Below are 22,174 nucleotides of genomic sequence, written 5' to 3'. Positions count from 1 at the left end.
GAGGGGCAGTATGGTCCTTGAAAATGACAGGTTTACCGTTCTTAAAAAAAAGAAAATTTAGTTAATGGGATGATTTTTACAGTGCACAACTATTGTATCATCTTGTCGATACATAATAATGATCACTATAATAATAACTCTCAACATGCCCTATAGACTGTAATAGCTTTTTTGAATGGTTCTATTATATAGTACGTTTGCTTTTTAACCACTGTTCATATTAAATTACATTTTGCTATTTCAAAGCTTACAGTTTCATCAGCTGGTAATTATCTGAAGCAATTTTTATAGCCCAATAAAGGCTTAAGATGAATTGCATTGTCTTAATACTATCTTAATAAATAACAAAGAAGAAATAGCCATACGCGGATTTATATTCAGATGTAGCTAAGTAATGAGTATGGCAAAATTTTGCTCCAGCAGGAGAATGATTGATTTTTTTTTTTTTTTTGTTCAAAAGCCCCAGAGATTCTATCTAACCAACATGGTGCTTCTACATGGAAAATGAGCTTTTGCAGGGTTAAATTAGCATCACACTTGCTTAGCTAAAAGCTATGTAGCAGGATATGCTAGCTCTCCAGATCTGAAATACTGTTTATTATCTCTGTTCAGAGCAACAGCTAGTCATAAGAATGTCTCAAAGCCACAGGTGAGTTGTTAGGCTTCAGGAGTGCTAGCATGCACGGCACGTTCAAAACTATATTAAGGATTCCATTTTAACCAACCTGTTCTTGAAAGTAATCCAGCCTTAAGTAGGATAGGAATCATTTGTAGGATGAGTTGCAACCAGCTAACGCTTTCTATGGTGTTTGCTTCAAGTTGTCATATTGATTAGCACGAGTTAACTAGCCATAGCTCACAGTTGTGCCACGAGGTAAACACATCAGCATGGCATACCGATCGTAAAGTTACAACACTGGACAAACCCACTGCTATGGGGGTTTCTCTCTATCACAGACTGCTGGGTGCCTCCATAGGTTTGCATATGAGCAGTTCACAACCCTTTAATGAATTTATTACTCAGCATTCCCAGGACGGGCTGATTCCATTGCATCCACTATATAGATGAGGAACTGATAGAAAGAAGCCAAAGTCCACACTCACCTAAAATTTCCCCTAAGGACTTGTGGTGAGCATTTCTTCCTGCATAGCTGTCTTTGACAGCTAGCAACCACCTAATAGCAAACACTAAGTAAGGAGACTTCGGTACAAAGTAAACTGTCTCTGTATCAGATGGGCCTGAAAATAGATCACGCAAACTTTAGGACAGTGTCCTAGCAGCTGAGCTAAGACCTCTGTGTAACTGTGTATTACTCTGGAGTTTGAAGCCAAAGGAAATAATAACCAGCTCTAGCGGTGAACTGGGAGTGGGCTGGGGCAGAGCCACAGTAGGACTTCCAAGCTTGAGATTGAGATGGGAAAAAGATGAAGAACAGGAGAGGCTCACCAAATCAAACCCAAGGGTCAAAGGAAAAGGAAGAGTAAGAGTAATGGAACTTGCTGGAGGGCCATTAAACACCAGATTTCATAGGCTGTGATTTTTTAACAGACAGTTCTGCCGAATCAGACTGAACCACCTCTGACTGAATTAGTCTGAATCATCTCGGACATTCTTGTGTTGGAGAAGTTGGTTCAGACTGTTAGAAAGAAAGCAAAGGAGGGATAGAATATAGATTTAATTCCTGATATGCACAGAAGACTAAACTTCACCAGGTATTAATTCTGTTTCTTTAGCCAGATTCTTTGAGTGTTATTGAGTGAATAGGTTCAAATGATATTAGGGTTTTCATAGTAATATATTAAATAATAGTATTTATTATTACTGTTTATATATGCAGTTCCCACTTTATCAGGACTGTTTCCTTTGTAAAACTGTTGCACCTTCAAAATTCTGTGATCCATATGAATTCTACATGTTTACTTTTTGGTTTGGTTTTAGTTGTTTAAATACAAACTTTATGAAAATAGCTTTATCCATTGGTAGAATGATGAAATGAATGCAGCCATGGCTCTTGCTACATCCTTTCTGCTGACATGTCAATGATATTTGTATTTTCTGTAAAGGATATACAGATACAACTCCATATTTGCCTAGGAAAGAACTCTACTACATTTTAAATCATAAGAAACTATGTTAAGACTAAGTAAAGAACTTGGAAAGTCACACTGCAGTGAGGATGTAAAGAAGAGTTAAAAGTTCATCCTAACCCTCTCAAAGATATTCTGCTCCATACTACTGCAGCTGCAGCGTAAACGATTTTGTTACTTAAAATAATTCAACATAATCCATTTAGACTATAGCCTCATATGTTGCCAATTCAACAGCGGATTGTTAAGGAAAAGTAAAAAGAGAAAACACAAAGGTATACCTTCTGTGGGTGACAAAAACATTATTAACATGACCCAGCCCGTTGCAGCCTGGCAAAGGACAGTGTGGCAGCTCTTGTTTGTTCAGTTTCCAGGATAGTGAAGACCCATTGACGGGACTCTCCTTCTGTCTCTTGGCAGCCAAAGGACAACCAGAAGCAGTGCGATGAGAAGTGTATTTACCTGATATGTGACCTTGGCCATCACAGCCTATCACTGGGCATCTACAGAAACACAGTAAGAGAACCCCCAATTTCACTAGACAGAACAGGTGAAGACCGTCTCAAGAAAATAAGAGAAAATAATTCCAGCTGCCTATACCACTTACTTCACTGTGTTAAAACTCGGTCCCAGGAGATATGCTGTACCTAAGCATCCCATTCATGTCAAGCTGAGCTTTAGGCATTCAGCTAATTTCAATCTTAGGCAATTTAAAATACAGTTGTACAGCCTAAGGAACTAGAATATTAATTTAGATAGTATTTTACCAGAAAAGAAAACTGAAATTCTATCAGAGGCAATAAATCACACGTTTACAAATGTATGAAAAGTCAGCATTCTCTCTTCTCTATTTGTGCTTCTGGCATGAAGCAGAGGGTGGGTTTCTGTAATTGGAAAACTTGTATTATCACATGCAAATGCTTGCAAAGAAAAGCTTGGGACTTTCTGCACTGCTCTGTCAATGTTACACAGCCTCGTATATATCATTAGCAACTATTAAGAACAATTCTGAGTGTAACCAGATGTTCCTATCTATATTCTGGCAGTTGATCGTTTACTTATTTAATAGAATGTGCATTCAAGTAAGGAATATAGTGAATCTCTGTTGAGCTACCAGTTTTCACCTCAAGTAAAATTTTAACTCATACATAAAGGAACAGCATAAGACTTACACACATGTAAATTCTCTGGGACATATTTTGAAGGTGTCACTGTGATTTAATTGTTTCATTGGGTCAATGCTAGCACTCTGCATTCATGATTTTGGTGACTATTTGCAATCTGAGTTTATTATTCGGGTCCATGCTGCTGATGACCACAGCTGACAGGAAGATTTCCCTACAGGCAGAAATTATTTGTTTCCCTTCATTTTGCCAAATTCTCAACCAAGTGGCACTTGCATGGCACTATTTAAAATAATTGGAACAATGAAAGCAAATACAGCAACCCTCCCTAACTGTTCAAGCTCCAAGGTGATGGACTCTACCAGCTTCACCAGTAGCAGAAACACTTGATTTGTCTCCAGCTCTAGGACATGTTCTCCTGTGCCTCAGATTAACTAGGGTATTTCCTATGATGCATCAAGTCCTGAGCTCTTACTGCTTGCTTTCCCTCGCACTGCTGGTAGACCTCTGCTTTTGCTACTCACTTAAGTTCAGGGTCTTCTTTTTCTTCCTTGGTAGGAGTCACTTTGATACCACCTTTCCGGGCACGAGGACACCCAGACAAGCTGAAAGAAGTACACAGAATAAAAGCAACCTCTTTCCACTGCTGCGTGCTGAGAACTCTGAGCACTTCAGCCCCAAATAGTGGGATAATTCTTACCTTCTGTGTGATGCATAATTCCCGGTCACATGGCCAGAACCGTCGCAGCCAGGTGTTGGACACCTACAAGAAAACACAGAGAGCTTACAAAATACAACCGCAAAGGTAACAGTAAATAAACTGTACCTTGTGCATTTTGTTTAGAATGGAAGAAAGAACCATAGAGCTTTTGCTGAATAATTAAAACTAGTTGTTGTTTTTTTTTTTTTAATGAGCAATTTGCTTTCATTTTTTATTTTATACCTGAATTTTAATAAGGAATATGAAGTATATTGCATATGACATGTGGATTTAAACAGTTTGTAACACTGTTTTCACTAAATATTTTTCCTTGTGTGGGATCAACATTAGAAGAAAAAGTAGCTTGATACTGATCTATTTGTAAATTTACTGTTATGTGTTTGTTTGTTATTCCTCTGATATTTTCAGGTACAGACACAAATAAGCACTTTGCCATTATTTACAGAAGGGGAAATGGAAGCAGAGGAGCAGTTTTGCTTTTGGCCACCAACACAGTCAGAAAGATAGCCAGAATTTGAATTTAGTAGTTTGCATTTTCTAGTGTAGTAAGTGTACAACAGGACCATATCTGTCGAACACTAAATTCGATTACGTATTCAGCTTGGCAGTTGGATTATGCTTACGTCTTACATTCAAGGGGCTTGTGTGTGTGTGTGTGTGTGTGTGCAGCAAACAAAAGCTTTTCCAAATATGAACGTTTAATATCAAAACATCTATACAGCGAAAAGAAAAAATGCTGCCTGTCATTGTGTCACTGGTGCTGTGGGTGGGTAAGCTTCTTGCCTGCTGGCAGTGCATGAAGAGTGTGCTCCAAAAGTCTACTGCAGTCAGTGGGTCTTTCCACTGACTTCTGTGGGTTTCAAAGCAGGACCTGACTGATGTCAGCCTCCATCTGAGAAGTAATCTTATGCATCTTTCAGAGAGCTCTATTTTTTTTTTAATTTGAGGGAACTACATTTGTGTTTATGTATGTGTGTGTGTCTGTGTGTTTTAAAGAGAACGAAAATATACCTTAGAACACAAAGCATCACAAGCAAAATATTTACTTTTAGACGTTTTGCCAGCCGTTTCTACATTTGTGTATTGTACAGCACTAAGTTATTATGTTAAGCAACCCTAAGGGCCTTTTGACTGCTGTGGTTTTTACAGAGTATCCAGAATTAGAGAAAGAGTTGTGCCAAATAATCTTGTAGTAAACCACTATGGAAATTTGCATCTTTCAGTAACTCTTAAAGGTCTCAATTCTTACTGATTTCTTATTGCTTTGAGGAGATGGGTGATTTAATAAAGTTGTTGATAGGCTGACATGGAAAGACTGTTGGTAGGCTGACTATCCATTGTAGTTTACCTTTTCACGGAATATTGAAACTATTTTTATGAGAACAATTAATTTGTCAAAAATGTGATTTCTTTGGCCATGACCAAATTTATTCACTGATTCAAGTAGAATTCATCAAATAATTTCAACTGTAGAAAGGGGAAATTTTTTAGGGACAATGTCAAAACATTTCATAATGACATTTTCTGGACAAAATGTTTTAGCAGAATGACATATTTCACACTGACAGCTAAGGTAGAGGTGTGGGTAGCAGTGTCCCAGATATGCTTGTCTATGCAGGGCTAAATGTTGACCTGTCTGAGTATGAGATAATGAGCAGGCACAACGTTATGTGAAGCAAGCAGCAAGGGCAGATGTCTGGAGAGTGTGAGTGCTTGCAACTAAATCTAGAATACATGCCAAATACTATGGGTATTAATTTTGGCTACTAATTTTATCAGATGATCACAGATGGAAAAGCTGTGCAGATAGACTGGATGTGGATTTACTTCAGTAAGAGCTTTTTATGGGAGACATTCAGATCATGAGTCTGTTATGGACTTAAAAATGACACTAAAATAATTTTGCATCTTCTTTTTTGCATCTGTATTCAAGATATTCTAAGAGTCATTAAAGATTTGAGACTGAGATGTTATTAGCATTGACTAAATTATAGGATAACGTTTCAGGTGGGCCACTAACAAATTAGTAAGAATGCACATTATTAAGACTTCTGTACACGACCCCTGAAATGGATTTTCCAAATACTGGTTATATCTTTATAAGGATTCTGAAATTCCACAATATAAGACACACGAACAACATATTGCTCTACAGTGTGTAGCTCTTCAGCAGCTTTTAACTGGCTGACAAGTTTGGACTGGTGCCCTTGTCTAGGGAGACATCCTCTATTGTGGATTCTTGTGCAGAGCCAAGCAAATGAGATTCCCACTGGAGGGCCAGAGGACTCAAGCTGAGAGTTATCAACTCTTGAAAGGGTCTAGGTTACAGATTCTTCTACACTTCATGGAGTTTGTTCTCCGAAATAGCTTCACACAGACACAGACACAGATTCCACACAGACATTTTTGTAACCATTCATTGAATATCTGTCATTTTGTGCCTTTCTCCAACAGGGCTGTTCTAACTTTAATTAGATGAACTACAACTTTGCTGAAAACTGATGCACTGAGCTGTAAATCTAGGAGCATTTCTGATACTTTTATCACTGGGCACCACTACAAAGAGTCTGGCCCCATCCTCTTGACACCCTCCTGTTAGATATTTCTATGCATTGATTGAGATCCCCCTCTCAGCCTCCTCTTCTCCAGGCTGAACAGGCCCAGCTCTCGCAGCCTTTCTTCACAGGAGAGGTGCTCCAGTCCCCTCATCATCTTGGTAGCCCTCCGCTGGACTCTCTCCAGGAGTGCCATGTCTCTCTTGTACTGGGGAGCCCAGCACTGGACACAGGACTCCAGGTGAGGCCTCCCCAGGGCTGAGGAGAGGGGCAGGATCACCTCCCTCCACCTGCTGACAACACTCTGCCTAATGCACCCCAGGAGACCATTGGCCTTCTTGGCCACAAGGGCGCAATGCTGGCTCATAGTCTTGTTGTCCTCCAGGACTCCCAGGTCCTTTTCTGCAGAGCTGCTCTCCAGCAGGTCAACCCCCAGCCTGTCCTGGTGCATGGGGTTATTCCTCCCTAGGTGCAGGACCTTGCACTTGCCTTTGTTGAATTTCAGGAGGTTCCTCTCTGCCAATCTCTCCAGCCTGTCCAGGTCCCTCGGAATGGCAGCACAGCCTTCTGCTGTACCAGCCACTCCTCCCAGTTTAGTATCATCAGCAAACTTGCTGAGGGTGCACCCCATCCCTTCATCAAGGTCATCGATGAATACATTGAACAAGACTGGATTCAGTCCTGACCCCTGTGGGACATCACTAGCTACAGGCCTCCAACTAGACTCTGCGTTACTGACTACAACCCTCTGAGCTCTGCCATTCAGCTAGTTCTCCATCCACCTCACTGTCTGCTCATCTAACCCACACTTCCTGAGCTTCCTGTGACGATGTGAGGGGAGACAGTGTCTAAAGCCTTGCTGAAGTCCAGAAAGACAACATCCACTGCTCTCCCCTCATCTACCCAGCCAGTCATTCCAGCACAGAAGGCTATCAGATTCGTCAAGCATGATTTCCCTTTGATGAGTCCTTGCTGACTACTGCTGATCACCACCTTGTCCTCCAGATGCTTAGCGAGGGCCTCCAGGAGGAGCTGTTCCATCAGCTTTCCAGGGATGGAGGTGAGGCTGACAGGCCTGTAGTTCCCTGGTTCCTCCTTCTTGCCCTTTTGGAAGACTGGAATGACACTGGCTTTCTTCCAGTCCTCAGGCACCTCTCCTGTTCTCCATGACCTTGCAAAGACAATGGAGAGTGGCCTAGCAATGATGTCCGCCAGCTCCCTCAGCACTCGTGGGTGCATCCCATCAGGGCCCATGGATTTGTGGATGTCCAGTTTGCACAAATGATCTCTAACCTGGTCCTCCTCACCAAGGAAAAGTCTTCCTTTCTCCAGACTTCCTCTCTTGTCCCCAGGGTCTGGAATTCCTGAGGACTGGCCTTAGCAGTGAAGACGGAAGCAAAGGAGGCTTTCAGCAACCCTGCCTTCTCTGTAATCTTTGTCAGCAGGGCACCCGCCCCATTCAGCAGCGGGCCCACATTTTCCCTAGTCTTCCTTCTGCTCTTGATGTATTTGAAGAACCCCTTCTTGTTGTCCTTGACATCCCTTGCCAGATTTAATTCCAAATGGGCCTTAGCCTTCCTCATCCCATCCCTGCACACTCTGACAATGTCCCTGTATTCCTCCCAAGTGGCCTGTCCCCTTTTCCACACTCTCTATACTTCCTTCTTCTGTTTGAGTTTTGCCAGGAGTTTCTTGCTCATCCACGCAGGTCTCCTGCCTGCTTTGCTGGACTTCTTACTCAGAGGGATGCACTGCTCTTGAGCCTGGAGAAAGTGATGCTTGAATATTAACCAGCTGGATCCCTCTTCCTTCTAGGGCCCTACCCCATGAGATTCCTCCAAGTAGCTCCCTCAAGAAGCCAAAGTTAGCTCTCCTGAAGTCCAGGGTTGCAATCCTACTCATTGCCCTGCTTCTTCCTTGTAGAATCCTGAACTCCACCATTTCATGGTCACTGCAGCCAAGGCTGCCCCCAACCTTCACATCTCCAGCCAGACCTTCTTTATTTGTTAGTACAAGGTCCAGCAGCACACCTCTCCTCGTTGGCTTCTCCACCATTTGGGCTAAAAATTTATGATTAGTGCTCTGCAGGAACCTCCTTGACTGTTTGTGCCTAGCTGTGTTGTCTTTGCAGCAGATGTCAGGGTGGTTGAAGCCCCCCACAAGAACCAGGGCCTGTGATCATGAGGCTGTTTCCAGCTGTCTGTAGACTACATCTACTTCTTCTCCCTGATCAGGTGGCCTGTAGTAAACCTCCACAACAGTATCACCCATGTTAGCCTGCCCTTTAATCCTTACCCATAAGCTCTCAAGTTGCTCTTCATCCACCCCTAGGCACAGCTCCGTACATTCCAGTTGCTCCCTCATATAAAGACCCACTGCACCACCTCGCCTTCCTGGCCTGTCTTTCCTGGAAAGCACATAGCCATCCATGACAGCATTCCAGTCATGTGAGCTATCCCACCATGTCTCTGTAACTGCAAAGAGATCATGGCCCTGTGACCACACACAGATCTCTAACTCTTCCTGCTTATTCCCCATGCCGCACACATTGGTGTACAGGCATTTCAGAGAGCCAGTCAAGCATGCAAGCTTCCCAGGAGAGGTGCAAGAGGATAAAATACCACTTGAGCGGTATTTTACTGACTACCCTGTCTCTATAATTCTCCCCTTTCCCCATCCTTCCTAGTTTAAAGCCCTCCTTACCAGGTTGGCCTACTTGTTGGTGAAGACATGCATGCCCCACTTAGTGAGGTGGATACCACCTCTCCCCATCAGCTGTCGATCTTCAAACAGGGTCCCATGGTCATAGAAACCAAAACCCTCCTGCCAACACCAGTGGCGCAGTTGGTTATTAACCTCGAAAATCCATCTACTCCTTCTCCCATCCTTTCCCCTCACAGGCAGGATTGAGGAGAAAACGACCTGGGTTCCCAGACCCTTGACCACCATTCCCAGAGCTCTGAAATCCTGTTTGATGGTTTCCAATTTGCCCTTGGTGTCATTAGCGCTGACATGGAAGATCAGCAGAGGGTAGTAGCCTGATGCACGGACAAGCCTTGGCAGTCTTTCCATGACATCTCTTATTCGAGCCCCTGCCCTGGCAGGCAGCAAAGCTCTCTGGACAAGAGGTCAGGTTGGCAGACAGGTGCCTCTGTTCCCTGCAGCAGGGAGTCACCCATGACAATCACTCGCCGCTTCTTCCAGGTGTTCCCGCTACTGTCAGGCCAGTTGCTTCCTTCGAAGCCATGCCCAGGTCCTCCTCAGTCTGAAAGGCACTAAACTTGTTCCTCAAAGGCAAATGTTGAGGAAGAGCAAGAGCCTTTCTCCTTCTACAAGAAGTGACCAGTTTCTGAACTGTAAGTAGATATATCTTTCTAAAGTACACTTTTAAACTTGTTCAAGGCTTGATCAAACTTGTTCAAAGCAGCTCTTTGGTGAAGTGAAATAGGATAATCAATCATAATTCTCCCTTTTCACTTTAAAACCTATAAATCATTATCAACTTCAGTATTTCTTAATCTGATCACCTTAGGCTGCTCTGTGCAGCAAGAATCTTCAGATTTAAAATTTCCTGAATCTGACTCAAAGGCTCACTTTTTGAACGGATCTTCCTTATTTCCAAACTGTAGACCACATGGAAGTCTCGTGACTTTTCTGGCTTAGAGATTCACAATTAAAGCCAAAATCCCATCTTGATTCTGGTAAGTTAAATCTGCACAACATTTGGAAAAAATATACAGCTTTTCCATATTCATGCCTAACTATATGAGAGTACTTTGATGGCCTGATTCTATGAGCATTTATGCACTTTCCTCACATTTCTATGAAGTAAAATTAACTACTGACATCACTCTGCTATACCAGTGAAGGTATGATCGCAGTTTGTGGCATAAGATTTCATTTAGCTAACCTTTCTCAAAAGAAGAGTTTTATTTAAAATTTCACCTGAAAAATGTTTGCAGGAAGCTAAAATAAGGTGGTGCATTTGTGGAAAAAAATTATGTAGTCCTTTTTCCTTTTGCAAATTGTCTGTGAACAGATTTCAATTTTTGCTCTTTTTCTAGTTAATTGAAATTAAATGCTAAGTACGTTATGCAACATATTTCTGTCTGTGAAATGTTCATGAACTTTGACTTTGTCTTTCACAACTCACTTATTATACATGGCGTACAGTGTGCAGTTTGTCATTTAAGTCATATGCTGTTGCTCTTCTTTCCTTATGGCATGACCAAAACTCTAGAAGCTTTAGTGGAAAAATAACCATATTGGTATGCAAATTTCCTTATTCACACATGAATACGGGGGGACGGGGCTGCATGAAGAGCAACTATTCAAAATATTTGTGTGAATATCTATTTATGGCAGAAAGCCAACAAAAGCAGAGGCGAATATATATGACTCAGCAAATGATTTCAAATTTGTCAGCATTTTCACAAGTCCGTTCCCTGCTTCTTGAGCTGCTCTTTTCAAAATAAACTAAAACCAAATTTTGTATCTTTGAGACTCAGCGATCCAAAAGCTGAAGGATTATGACAGCGTGCCAATTTACCTACTGGTTTTGGGAACTGCTTTGACCAGTTGCGCCTATAAATGGCCTTTCTTTGCTATTTTGCTGCATCTCCAGCAGCTTCACCTCTGTACCTATCATCAGTTCAGCATCTTATTTATAACATAAGTTGCCAGAATACAAGATAGGATGCACTAACATTTGACGTGGGGAAGCTAATTTGTGACTAAACACGGAGTCAGGCCTGAATGTAGTCACTGCTACTATTAATACCATTATGATAGTGTAAAAGTGCCATAAGCAGTCTTTATTTTCTTCTATCTGGACTAGGGATGAACCTAAAGAAGGGCAGAGAGTATAGTAACAGGATTCTTTTTACAGACATTCATGAGTTTTCCAAGCCATTTATTATGGGATCCAATGTACAAGTTGCAGAGGGAAAGCTATGAAAGGACTCTAATTATGCTTTCCTCTTCTCCACATCCTTATTGACAAAGCAATTCAATAACTAGATGACTGGTTGCCAGTGCCTCTCTTGACTACAGATTTTTGAAATATTCATATGCCCCTATACATCTGTCCGTATAGCAGAGCCTGCACAGTCCTTTTGTAAGTGACATTTCATGGTAAGAATTATGCCAGCACCAAATCATATGACTTGATGTCTGCTTCACTGACATTCAACTCATAGTATATGGTAGTGAATGATGAAAAATGATTTGTAGGAGATCTGTCTGGTTTTCAGATTTATTTTAACTTCTCCGATCAGACAGGGTTATTTGCCAGATCAGTCTTACATATAAGATACTTCCTGTTTCTCTCTGAGTCAGAGAGGTCCTGCAAAGTACATGAAAATGAAGAGGTACAAAAAAAGAAGACAAATGGAGAAAAGTGAACTCTATCTCACTGAAAAGCTTTCCATTCAGTTCATTTGAAGTTTTGGACAAAGGCTTAACCTAGCTCAAAGCAACTCAAATAAATAATTAATATTAACATAGGGAACATACTGACAAGAAATAAATAGCAATCACATTTTGGTGTTATCAATACTTACTTAAGCTCCTGAGAGTTGGCAGCCATAAGAGATTTTAATGTCTTGTCAGCTAATGGGCATCCAGAAACACTAAGAAAACAGATGTGAAATGTTTCATTAAAACAGAACTTTTTTTTTTTTTTTAAAAAAACCCACAACCTCTGGACAATCTATGATATACTATGAGGAAAAGAATATTTGCTCTTGGCAAAGGAGGAGCAGCCAGTATCCATCTGTAGCTCTTAAGGTACTGGAAAGTGGTTTGGCCACAGAGGTTTCTAAGTCCCTGTAAAGCTTTGCAGGGAAGCAGTGATACAGTGATACCTTTCTTTATGTTGCCAGTGTAAATGGTAGGTAGAACGTCTAGTCCGTGTAGTTGGAAAAAGATAGAATCTGCTTCCATCCTGCTCCCAAAAGGAAAGGCAGGAAATTATTGTTTCAACCCCCCAGGCTGATAATAGGCTATTTTGAGGAAAATGGTTGGCACCTATAGTATGTATTTGCAGATCTATGAACTTCAAAGCCACGTGTAGAGTTGCTTGCAGAAACCTTATTTAAAATCCCACGCACTAGCATCTATATGGAGAGTGCTTGTACACTTAAGGAAATGAAAACGTTACAGAATGACTTATCTGCAGGTCTCAGCTAAGACATGCAGCTCGACTAATAAGTATATGCTGCTTAACTCCATCAATTTATTGAGTCAAGACATTCACAAAATATAACAGAAATAGAAAAGGGCTACATTTCTGTATGGATTATTTTCTACAAATTGTTTTTGCATACTTATCCATAGTTGGTATAAAACTGTTCAAAGAAGACAGCAGCTAAAAGTAGCTCTACTTCCTGTTGTTTCCTACCTGCGGTGTGAGGCATAGTTGCCTGTTACATGACCGCTACCATCACATCCTGGAGTTGGACAGCTGTGCAAAGAAGATGCAGTGAGAAGTGAGAGTACATATAATACACGACATAACTCACCCTACTCTGCAATGAACTAAATAATTCTTAGGGCAATCACATTCATCATTAACCATCTCAACAATATCATGACAGTACTAAAAGCTAGCAAAACTTATATGACATTTCTAGTATTCAGTTACTACCTGAGGCATAGATGTTTACAGGACTGAAAAAGTATTCCTATTTCCATGCAAATAAATCAAAACTTTACATGCATACATACATACATACATACGTATGTATACATATGTATGTATGTATGTGTATATAAAATACACATGCACCACACACACACATACACACTCCTATATATATACAATGTGAAACCATCATGTTTTGCATAGATTTTCAGTTATGGCTTAGGTTCTTGAAAAGACAGTTTCACTAATGGTACCAAATTTTGAAAGCATAAATGTTAGGGTTGAAATTTCTGATCTGACCTGCTATGTAACACAAGCCAGAGAACTGTAATATCTGACATAATTCCCCCAGCTTCTGAGTAAAATAAAGCACCTTTTTTAGAAACACATCCAATCTTTATTTGCTGACTTCAAGTGAGAAATTAGTTGCTACGGTTGCTTGCAGAATAGAAAGCACACATCAAATGCAGACAGATAAGGTTCAGAAAGAGCACAAAATTTTCCCTGGGTATTTCTCAGCTGAACTGAGAAATGATATGAAGGTGGTGCAAATCTAGCACAAAAGGTTTGTTCCTTTATGCCAAGAGATAGAAGTATATTTCACAATGCTGAAGACTGCGCAATTAAATTTGCTGAGTGTCTAAATAGGAGGTTCTTTGAATAAATAAAAATGTTATGTAATGTAGGTATAAGAGAGAGTTTACCTTCTATCCAGCTTATGGAGTTTGTTTATTTCTGTGAGCTCTCTGTATTCATTGTCTATGTTCATTTTCAAAGACCTCTTGAAACCATTAGAATGGTGAAAATGATTTTTAATGAATCTAGGAATCAGGCCCTAAAGAATTATTTTTGCTGTTGCTCTATGAACCCTCTACCCTGGCTTCCTCAAGGCTAGCAGTCAAGCGGACTTGCCTGCTCAGTCCCCAGAGAAAAGAGAGACCCAAAGGGTACAATTGTCTTATCTTTGCAACAGGAATGGCACGTGACTGCATGTGTGTGTGTGCATGTGTGTGTGTGTGTGTGTGTGCGTGTGTGTGTATTTATATAAATATTTTCTTTTTTGCTATTTCAGGCTTCTGGAATAGTGGCCTAACAGGCTGTTAGGCTTCCTTTGTTCTTTCTGGGTAACTGGAGAATATGTTAAAGCTCCTGTTGGTCCTCAGCCCTTCTTTGGTCATAGCATTGAGCTCAGCTATCAAATGAGAACACATTCCTCTGCAAGAGGGCAAGGAAGCCAAAAGTTCTGGGACTTTTGCAGGGAAGTTGTGGATGGGAGACAAATGAATTAAACAGACCTTTCCATACTATTTTAAAATAGTCTAACGCTGACCCTGTGGAGTCACCTCATAAAAGACTGTGTCTTCTCTCATTCGGCCCAGGGATAAGAAGGCCAAGGGATCTCAGTAGCTTAGCAGAAGCTACACTGGAACTTCTAGCCAGAGCTTCATAGGCATGAGGAGGGGTACCTGAGATCCTCATCTGGATATTTTCTCTGAGCTGACAGAGCACTGGGAGCTTTTTTTCAAATCTGTAACAAAGACTCAGGAAGGCATCGGCCTCATTTGCACAGCCGACTTCAACCTAAGTAATGCAGTTACGCAGTGCCAAAAGACAGTTATAGGCAAGAGAATTAGCATGGAAGAATAGAAAGCACGTGCTAGGAGATGGTATTCATACAGTAGCTCACTGCAGCTGAGTTACAGTCTCAGAAATTTTTCTTTGTAAGTGCTTATGCCATTTTAAAAACTTCCTCATGATGGAGCCACCTGTACTCAATTGCTCAATATGAGTTCTGAGCTCAGTGGGTTTACAGTAAATGCAGTCTATTGCATATATTGCCTATAGATTCTTCTTATATGTTAAAACTATTTCTTGTTTAATTTTCTGGACGTCACATTTTACATAACTGTTTCTACTCACTGAGCAATACCCATATTAAAAATACTGTAGGCCAAGCATCGATCTTGTAAATACTCTGCAGAATTATTATTTAGAGAAGGAGAAAAGTATTTTATGGACATCTCAGAACTCGTTAATATCGCAAAGGCATAAATATTACAAAAGAAAAACCATTAGAGTTTTCAGCAGATAAACTTACAGCAATTTTTGTATGCATTTGTTTTAAAAGAGGCAAAACAAACGTGACCTATGGCAATTTAGGTCATGGACTACAGCTGCAGATACAATATGATAAGCAGACAAGCAGACTGCATGGCATGAGGTGAAAGAATCACTCTTCAGAGAAGCTTGCCCCAGGGAAATGTAATTTCTAGAGACAGAGGCGTATCCAACTGATTCAGTGCCACTGAGTCTGGACAGCAGGACATAGGGTGACAGGATGAGACTCATTTATTTACGGTTGAGCCTGCAGTGATATGTTATAGACTATCATCACTAAGCAATACAGAGTGCACTGGCCTAAGAGTGCAAGAGAGACTTACTCTGTTTTGGGGACAAAAATAAAAGTGCTAAGTCCCCAGTGACTACTACAGTGAGACCGCTCTATTGATATCAAAATGTCGTAGATGTGAATCCAACAGGCTTTCTGGAGAGCCTCGCCGAGATTTTAAAAAGCAACCAGTGATGTCAGCTGGTTTAAACAATTTCACTGAAATGATTCTAAACCAAAACAGGCTGTTGCGTGTAGAAAGATGTAATGGAATTAGACTGATTTATGCGCAGTTTTTGACAAGAAAGTCTTGGCATTTAAGACAGAGCAAGAGAGATTGTACTTGGGAGAACAGAATATCAGCCTATTCTCCTAAAGTGTGAAAGTGTGTATCCACTGTATTTTCAGCCCGACAGAATGACAAACTCTGCTTTGCAGAAAGCAGATCAAGGACTTAAACATAGATTTCCTACAGGTCAGAAGACCCTGGGGCAAGTCCCAGCTGGCTTGTGTTTTATCTTTTTATGAATTTCGCATCTTCTATATCTGAGAAGTTCCCAAGACTTCTCAGACAAACCTTCAGCAGTCAATCTGCCCAAAAGGAGCAATCAAAGACTGCCCAAAAGGAGTTTGTTTACCTAATGCCCAAGCATCAGCACAGCTGCAGCACGCTGCAAAACAGTGTGTGTTTTGTAGCAGGAAATGTTGCCCTTTTGATACCTGTGTATATAAGGAATAAGGACTGATGCAGGGTAGAGCAAAAGTCATGAATCTGTCCAGACCCTCACACCTACCCTGGCCTGTCTCTGCTCCAAACTCTTTTATACCCAGCTGCATAGTCCCATTGGGGAACATTCATTTATAGTGAATAGTCCCATGAGTCTCCCGGCTTGGCTCCTACAGATGTGCTCCAACCACAGAACGGCTCTGTAGTCAGTTCTACTGAGAAAAATATGACACTTTCCACGACTCACGTGATAAGTTCCTTTTTGAGATCTCTTGAATGGAGCTTCGGTTTAGGACTTGGTATGGAGACATCTCCTGGATACTTTTTTTCCTCCATATTTTCTGTGGAGTTCACTGGATCCTTCTAAAATATTAGATGGGAACACGACAAAAGGTTTCTCTCCTTAAGACCCTTCTTACATTCATCAATTAATTGTTTATTTCTGAGGCAAGAAGATAACTGCTTTGAAAACATTAGAAAAAAGTGTAATAAGAAGTGATGGGGAAAGTGATGAAGAAAGTTTAATACATCATATTTTCAGGCATTTATAGATTTTTTTTTTAAATGCTACAACTGTATATTCATGTAATTATTCCTGAGGGCAGACGCTATGTTAAGCTGTTTATAAAGAAAATTTGGTTTAATTTGTAAAATGGTGATGAAAAATACACACAGAAAATAAAATATATAGAGCCACATCAGACTGCAGGAAGTATGTTCTTGCTTTTTCTGTGCAATTGCATCATTGAGCTTTGTACAAAAATGAAGTAAGCATCGTTGTACCGTATACTCATAAATCACAAAACTGCCATATATAAAGCTATGTAAAAATGTAAAACTTTCCACGTCTGTAGAATTGGTTGATTTACTATCTTATCCATAGAGCAGGTTCTTGTCAAACAAAAGCACATAAATGCTTTGAAATTTTCTTTAGTAGTAGGCTGCTAAGGATAGTTCTTGATTTCTACTGTTTGTAGATTAAAAACACCACTGCTACAGTGATGTTTGATGGATGCCATGCAGTCATGAGTATTCACTCCCTTGGGAAGGCATTTTGGAAATCTGGAAACCTGTAAGGATATCACTTTTTCATTTATAGAAAAATCATATTTGACCACTTCAAAATAGCTTGGCTAATACTGTTTTGAAAATTAATGCCTTCAATTATTATTATTTGTGTGAAGGACAAGTGTTTCCTTTCCAGAGGGATGCTCTGTGGATATTGTAACATTTAAGAAATCTCCAAAGCATTAATTATCAAATCTGTATAAATCCCTGCTGGGATTTCATGTTGGTTTTATAACTCTGCTCAGATACTCGGGTAGATAGCCCCCAGAGATTATGGTCTGTGGGAGCAGAAACTGCTACCTGCGGGTGAGGGGGGAAAGCTCCCAGCTCCTGCTAAACTCTCAGGGCAGGTGCCATAGAGGATCTGGGCTTGTACAGCTGATGAACGTGCCAGGACAGAGGGGCAGGGATGTCTGCAGAGCTGTTAAGCACAGAGTGGAGGGCTGAGGAGAATCTGGACTGAAAATGGAGATTCTGCCTAACGGGACTTGTAAGCTCTGCGGGGGTGTTTCTTCTGATAAAGCTTCCATATGGTCCTCAATCCTGGCAGCTCATCTTTGCCTGTTTGGAGGCTGGCTCCTCAATATGACTTCCTTCTGCTTTCTGGTCCTGGCTACCTACTGCCTACTGTAGCTCACACTACACATACATATAGAAACCATGCCATATTATTGATATATCAATTACTACTGATTTTTGCAACCACATTTGTGGGGTTACTTTGTTTGGGAATAATCTCGTAGGCTGCAAATACAGAAAGTAAAAATATGTGTCTTAAGCTTTTCTAAACACTCTTTCATGGTAATTAGCAAGGAACACTAAAATATCATAAAAATAAACTGATATATTTCAGGCTCTTATAATTTTATTTCTAAGAGAAAACTGCAGATAAAAAGTAACAGAAAACTAAAAACAATGATAAATATTTTAAAAATGTTAATATAAAAATCCTAAATTATTGAAAGTCCTTCAAACATGGAAATTAAAACCCTAAAGACAGAAAGTGAGAAATTTTGTTCAAGGTTCAAGAAACCTGAAAACGTGTTTCCCAACATCAAGTTAAATCCTGATTTCTAGTGATATATTGGGGTGAGTTTACCACTGCAGTCAACAGAATGAGCCTTCTAGTCACTGGCTTTTTGTCTTTCCATGTTTTCTGACCTGCCTTTCTTATATACCTCTAAAGGCAAGTTCTTAGAGGGATCAAAGCCCATGTAACTTTCTGTAAAATCAAATGCTCCTGAAAGAAATAACAGAATGGTGCCTTTGAGTTGCCAGTTGCAATGGGTCAGATGCCAAAATAACTGCAGCTGTGGTTGTCTCCATTTAAAGTAATGGAGGTTGAAGAAGGCCAATTTGTCTGTGCGTACATTTTCTCTCTAGCAAGTAACTCAGACAGGCTACATCTGTAACTGAACTGATGACCAATGCTGTGTTTCTAAGGCTTAGTGCATGCCTTGGCTGCACCTTAACTATGTATCAAGACCAGGCAAGCATCAGCCTCTTCCACCTCATGTTCGGGGTCCAACTGAGAGGAGCCTGGTGTACAGGGTGGTGGAAAATCCACCCCGGCACACCGTTGGGTTCCTGAGCTGCACAACGGACCTTGAGATATACCTGTAGCAAAAAAGTGTAGTTACAGTTCAAGCTGGAGGATTTATTAATGCCTTCAGCTACAGCTTGTGTTCTTTATCTCAAATGGAAGATATCGCTTGATCTTTTGCTGGTGATGGAGCACAAACTTGCACGTGTGAGTGACTCATCATGTCACTATCCGATACCCTGCTGCACAGGGAGGATTGACTGTGAATTTTGCATATAGAGGCCTGACAAAATACTACACTCTTACCATTCATATACACTATTCCATTTAATGATGCTCCATTGAATTAGTTAATGAAACTACGATGGCAAGATTAAGGTTGACATATGTATATTTACAGCCACCAGCAAAACTGATGCTAGGGGGTTTTTGAACTGCACTGTTTTCATTTTCTAACTTTCAAAGAACTCATTTTTTTCTCACTTTAATTGTCAATTTCCTGAATTGTCTTTCAGCAGTTTGCTTTCTAGTTAATATTCCTCAGTATATTTCTAAGGAGTGAGGGAGGCATATAGACATTTAAGCAGGTAATTACACCAGCATTGCCTCAGTAGCTTGTGAAACACTATTATTATTATTCAAGTAGCGTGAAATCTTCAGATGTGTTAAAGCTGTACAAGAAAGTGCTAAGGAAATAGGAGACTGTCTAAACTCCTTGCCTTTCTAGGGGCTTGCATCAGTACCTGTGGCCCAAAAGGGACTGCTTCTGCGTGAAACAAGCAGGTCAGAACTAAAGATGTGTGCCTTGGTCCTCCACTCTTAGGAATGAACATGGAGCATCATGCCTCGGGCTATGTGATTCTCTAGAGATTTATCATTAGAGGGAGAGAGAGTCCCTTGAGGAAATGTTGTTAGCCCTTCCCACTTTTTAAGTGATGATTATCACAGCTAATCAAGGTCAAATCTATGAATGTTTTTTTCCTTTCCCATTTGAACAGATTTAGAATTAAAAGATATTAAAATTCTGAAGAATTCTAGGCTAAAAGGAAAATCAGAACTGGTCCAATCAGTCCAAGCACTACTACTATCTAAAAAGAGCATGTGTGTACTCACACATGTACACTACAGAAAGCAAGCAAGCAATGAACCTCCATTAATGTACAGATGGAAGTTTATATTGATTTCAGCAAAGACCAGAACATAATGGCAACATGAATAACAGATAATAGCATCTGGCACTTTTAACATTTTTAAGCCCTGAAATCTTTGGAGAACTGACAGTTGAACTAACTGACAGCTCTAGTTATTTCTCGGCGCTTTCCTTTTGGAGAGATTTTGAGCCTTTTCCAAATTCAATTTTTTTTTTTTTTTAAGGGGGCATCTGGACAGGCTATTTCACTGAGAGAGAGAGAGACAATATTTTCTGGAAATTACCACCAAAATTAAGCAACTGTTGTGCATATGAAGCAGATAACAATGAATTAAAAATAGATATAATCACTCATTTTCTTTGCATGAGGATAACTGCCAGTCTTTGATTTGCAAAACAGAGCCTCTGGCCCGGGGACCACTGGACATGTTGATGCTCTCTGGGATCAGAAAAGCTCAGAGCAGAGGTCTGGGGCCAGATCCTTGATTAAGGACAAACTGCACGCTATTAAAGCAGTGAACGTAAGGGGAAAGGATGCCTGAACGTGGATCTTTATGTCCTTCTGGACAGTTCAGCGATGCCTCCAATTCCCTGTCCCCATGCCAAGAGAAGTGGCCAGCCACCCCTGTCATCTCTGCAGAAGTGGAGCAGGGAGCAGGGTGATGCAGAGGTGCTCCTGCTGTAGCTCTTTCGTTGAGCGGCGCTGACAGCAGGGAGGAGGAGCAGCACTATAGGCCCCCCGCCAAGTCTGCACCACCAATTGATCCCCTGCACCAAGGCGGTTCTCTCAAAGCTGGACATACTCGTTCATTATGCAGCAAGGAGGGACCCCATCATGGGGAAGAGTCTGACTCCTCAGCCTATAAATCACACTCTAAAACCTTGCAATAAGGACGATCCTCCCAGAATCTCATTGCTGAGATAAAGAGTCATCAGCTCCACAGAGGTGACAGCAAGCGGGTCTTCAGGACACCCCAGCCTCCAAGAAATGATCCGCTATGAGATAAACCATCTCAGAGGTTTCGCTACGACAGCTCTTGACCCAGCGCTGACAGAAATTTTTATTCACTCAACTGATATATCTTTTCTTCCCAGGTATTTTTGGAATTGGAGGCCTGAATCCCCTTACCTCAACTGTAGATTTACCCCTGTCTGTCACTGTAAAGTGCCAGTTTTGATCTCTGAAGACAAAAAAATTGTAATAATTGTAATGTTCAAGTGCTATTATTTGGTATACAAAAAACAAGTGGGGTGGAAAGGTATTTTAAGCTGAATAAAAACTCCAAATTGGGACATCTCTGAGTCTGCTTCAGAAAGCTATCACTGAGGCTCATCTCTGTTAATTACCAAGATTTCATTTAATTAGCCTTAAAAGGTGCTGATGGACTGTCCCTTACTGATTTAACAAAAATACAAGGAATCCACATTCTGACAGCCATGCTCAAAAGAAAAATGCACAAAAAAAATTGCCTGTAAAATAAAAGGAAAGAAAAGTAAGAGAATAAGAGACTATGCTGCCAAGTTGCCAACATGGGATAAATGGATATGAAAGGGCAAAACAGAAACAAAATCAAAATCAAGAAAATTATCAGTAGCAATCTAGAAGATTAGCCTGGAAAGGTAGAAAGTTACTAAATGAAAATAATTACCAGAACTTAGTTGCTTGTCTTTGTGCCTGTAACTATATTTTCAAGTTTAGTCTTTACACTTCCTAGGATAGATTAAAAAGGCAAGATACCTGTATATATTCATATACTTTTTCCATGCTTCTTCCTCATGGAATAAATGGCATTAAATTAGTGGCAATTGCATACATTGCTCCTTATGCCACTTGTTGTAACTGAAAGCTTCAGGATTTACTATTTATTTATGAATTTATAGTCTCAAATTGATTTCTGGACCATTTCTGGACTCATTGGCAGATATTGTTAAATGTAAAATAGTAAATGTAAAATAAAAAGGTGTCTACTGAGAGAATATTGTAGGCAAGGTTCTAAGCATGTATTTGAACACTTCGATAATGAGCTATCTAGAATTATAGACATTTGGTGTGGAAAAATTACTTTATACATGAAAAAAATTACCTTAGTATTTATTCTTTGAGTGATCCTTACATCATTTGGGTGCATGTCTACAGGAATGAACCATTACGAATAAAATGTAAAA

The 22,174-nt window shown here is 40.4% G+C and overlaps 1 protein-coding gene across 7 annotated transcripts in view; it reads right to left on the bottom strand.

Annotated features, from left to right (window-relative positions):
* ST18 (ST18 C2H2C-type zinc finger transcription factor) overlaps positions 1-22,174 on the bottom strand; it is a 203,651-nt gene that overhangs the window by 8,114 nt on the left and 173,363 nt on the right. For all 7 annotated transcript variants that reach the window (XM_068932721.1, XM_068932718.1, XM_009673572.2 and 4 more), the window contains 6 exons: positions 16,495-16,610; positions 12,889-12,951; positions 12,050-12,118; positions 3,913-3,975; positions 3,737-3,817; positions 2,370-2,591 (listed from right to left, as the gene is read on the bottom strand). In XM_068932721.1, coding sequence (XP_068788822.1) covers positions 2,370-2,591; positions 3,737-3,817; positions 3,913-3,975; positions 12,050-12,118; positions 12,889-12,951; positions 16,495-16,610 — 614 coding nt within the window. The remainder of the gene's footprint in view (positions 1-2,369; positions 2,592-3,736; positions 3,818-3,912; positions 3,976-12,049; positions 12,119-12,888; positions 12,952-16,494; positions 16,611-22,174) is intronic.

The sequence above is a fragment of the Struthio camelus genome, chromosome 2 (assembly GCF_040807025.1).
Source record: "Struthio camelus isolate bStrCam1 chromosome 2, bStrCam1.hap1, whole genome shotgun sequence".
NCBI lineage: Eukaryota > Metazoa > Chordata > Aves > Struthioniformes > Struthionidae > Struthio > Struthio camelus.
This window is presented reverse-complemented; position numbering and strand designations above follow the sequence as displayed.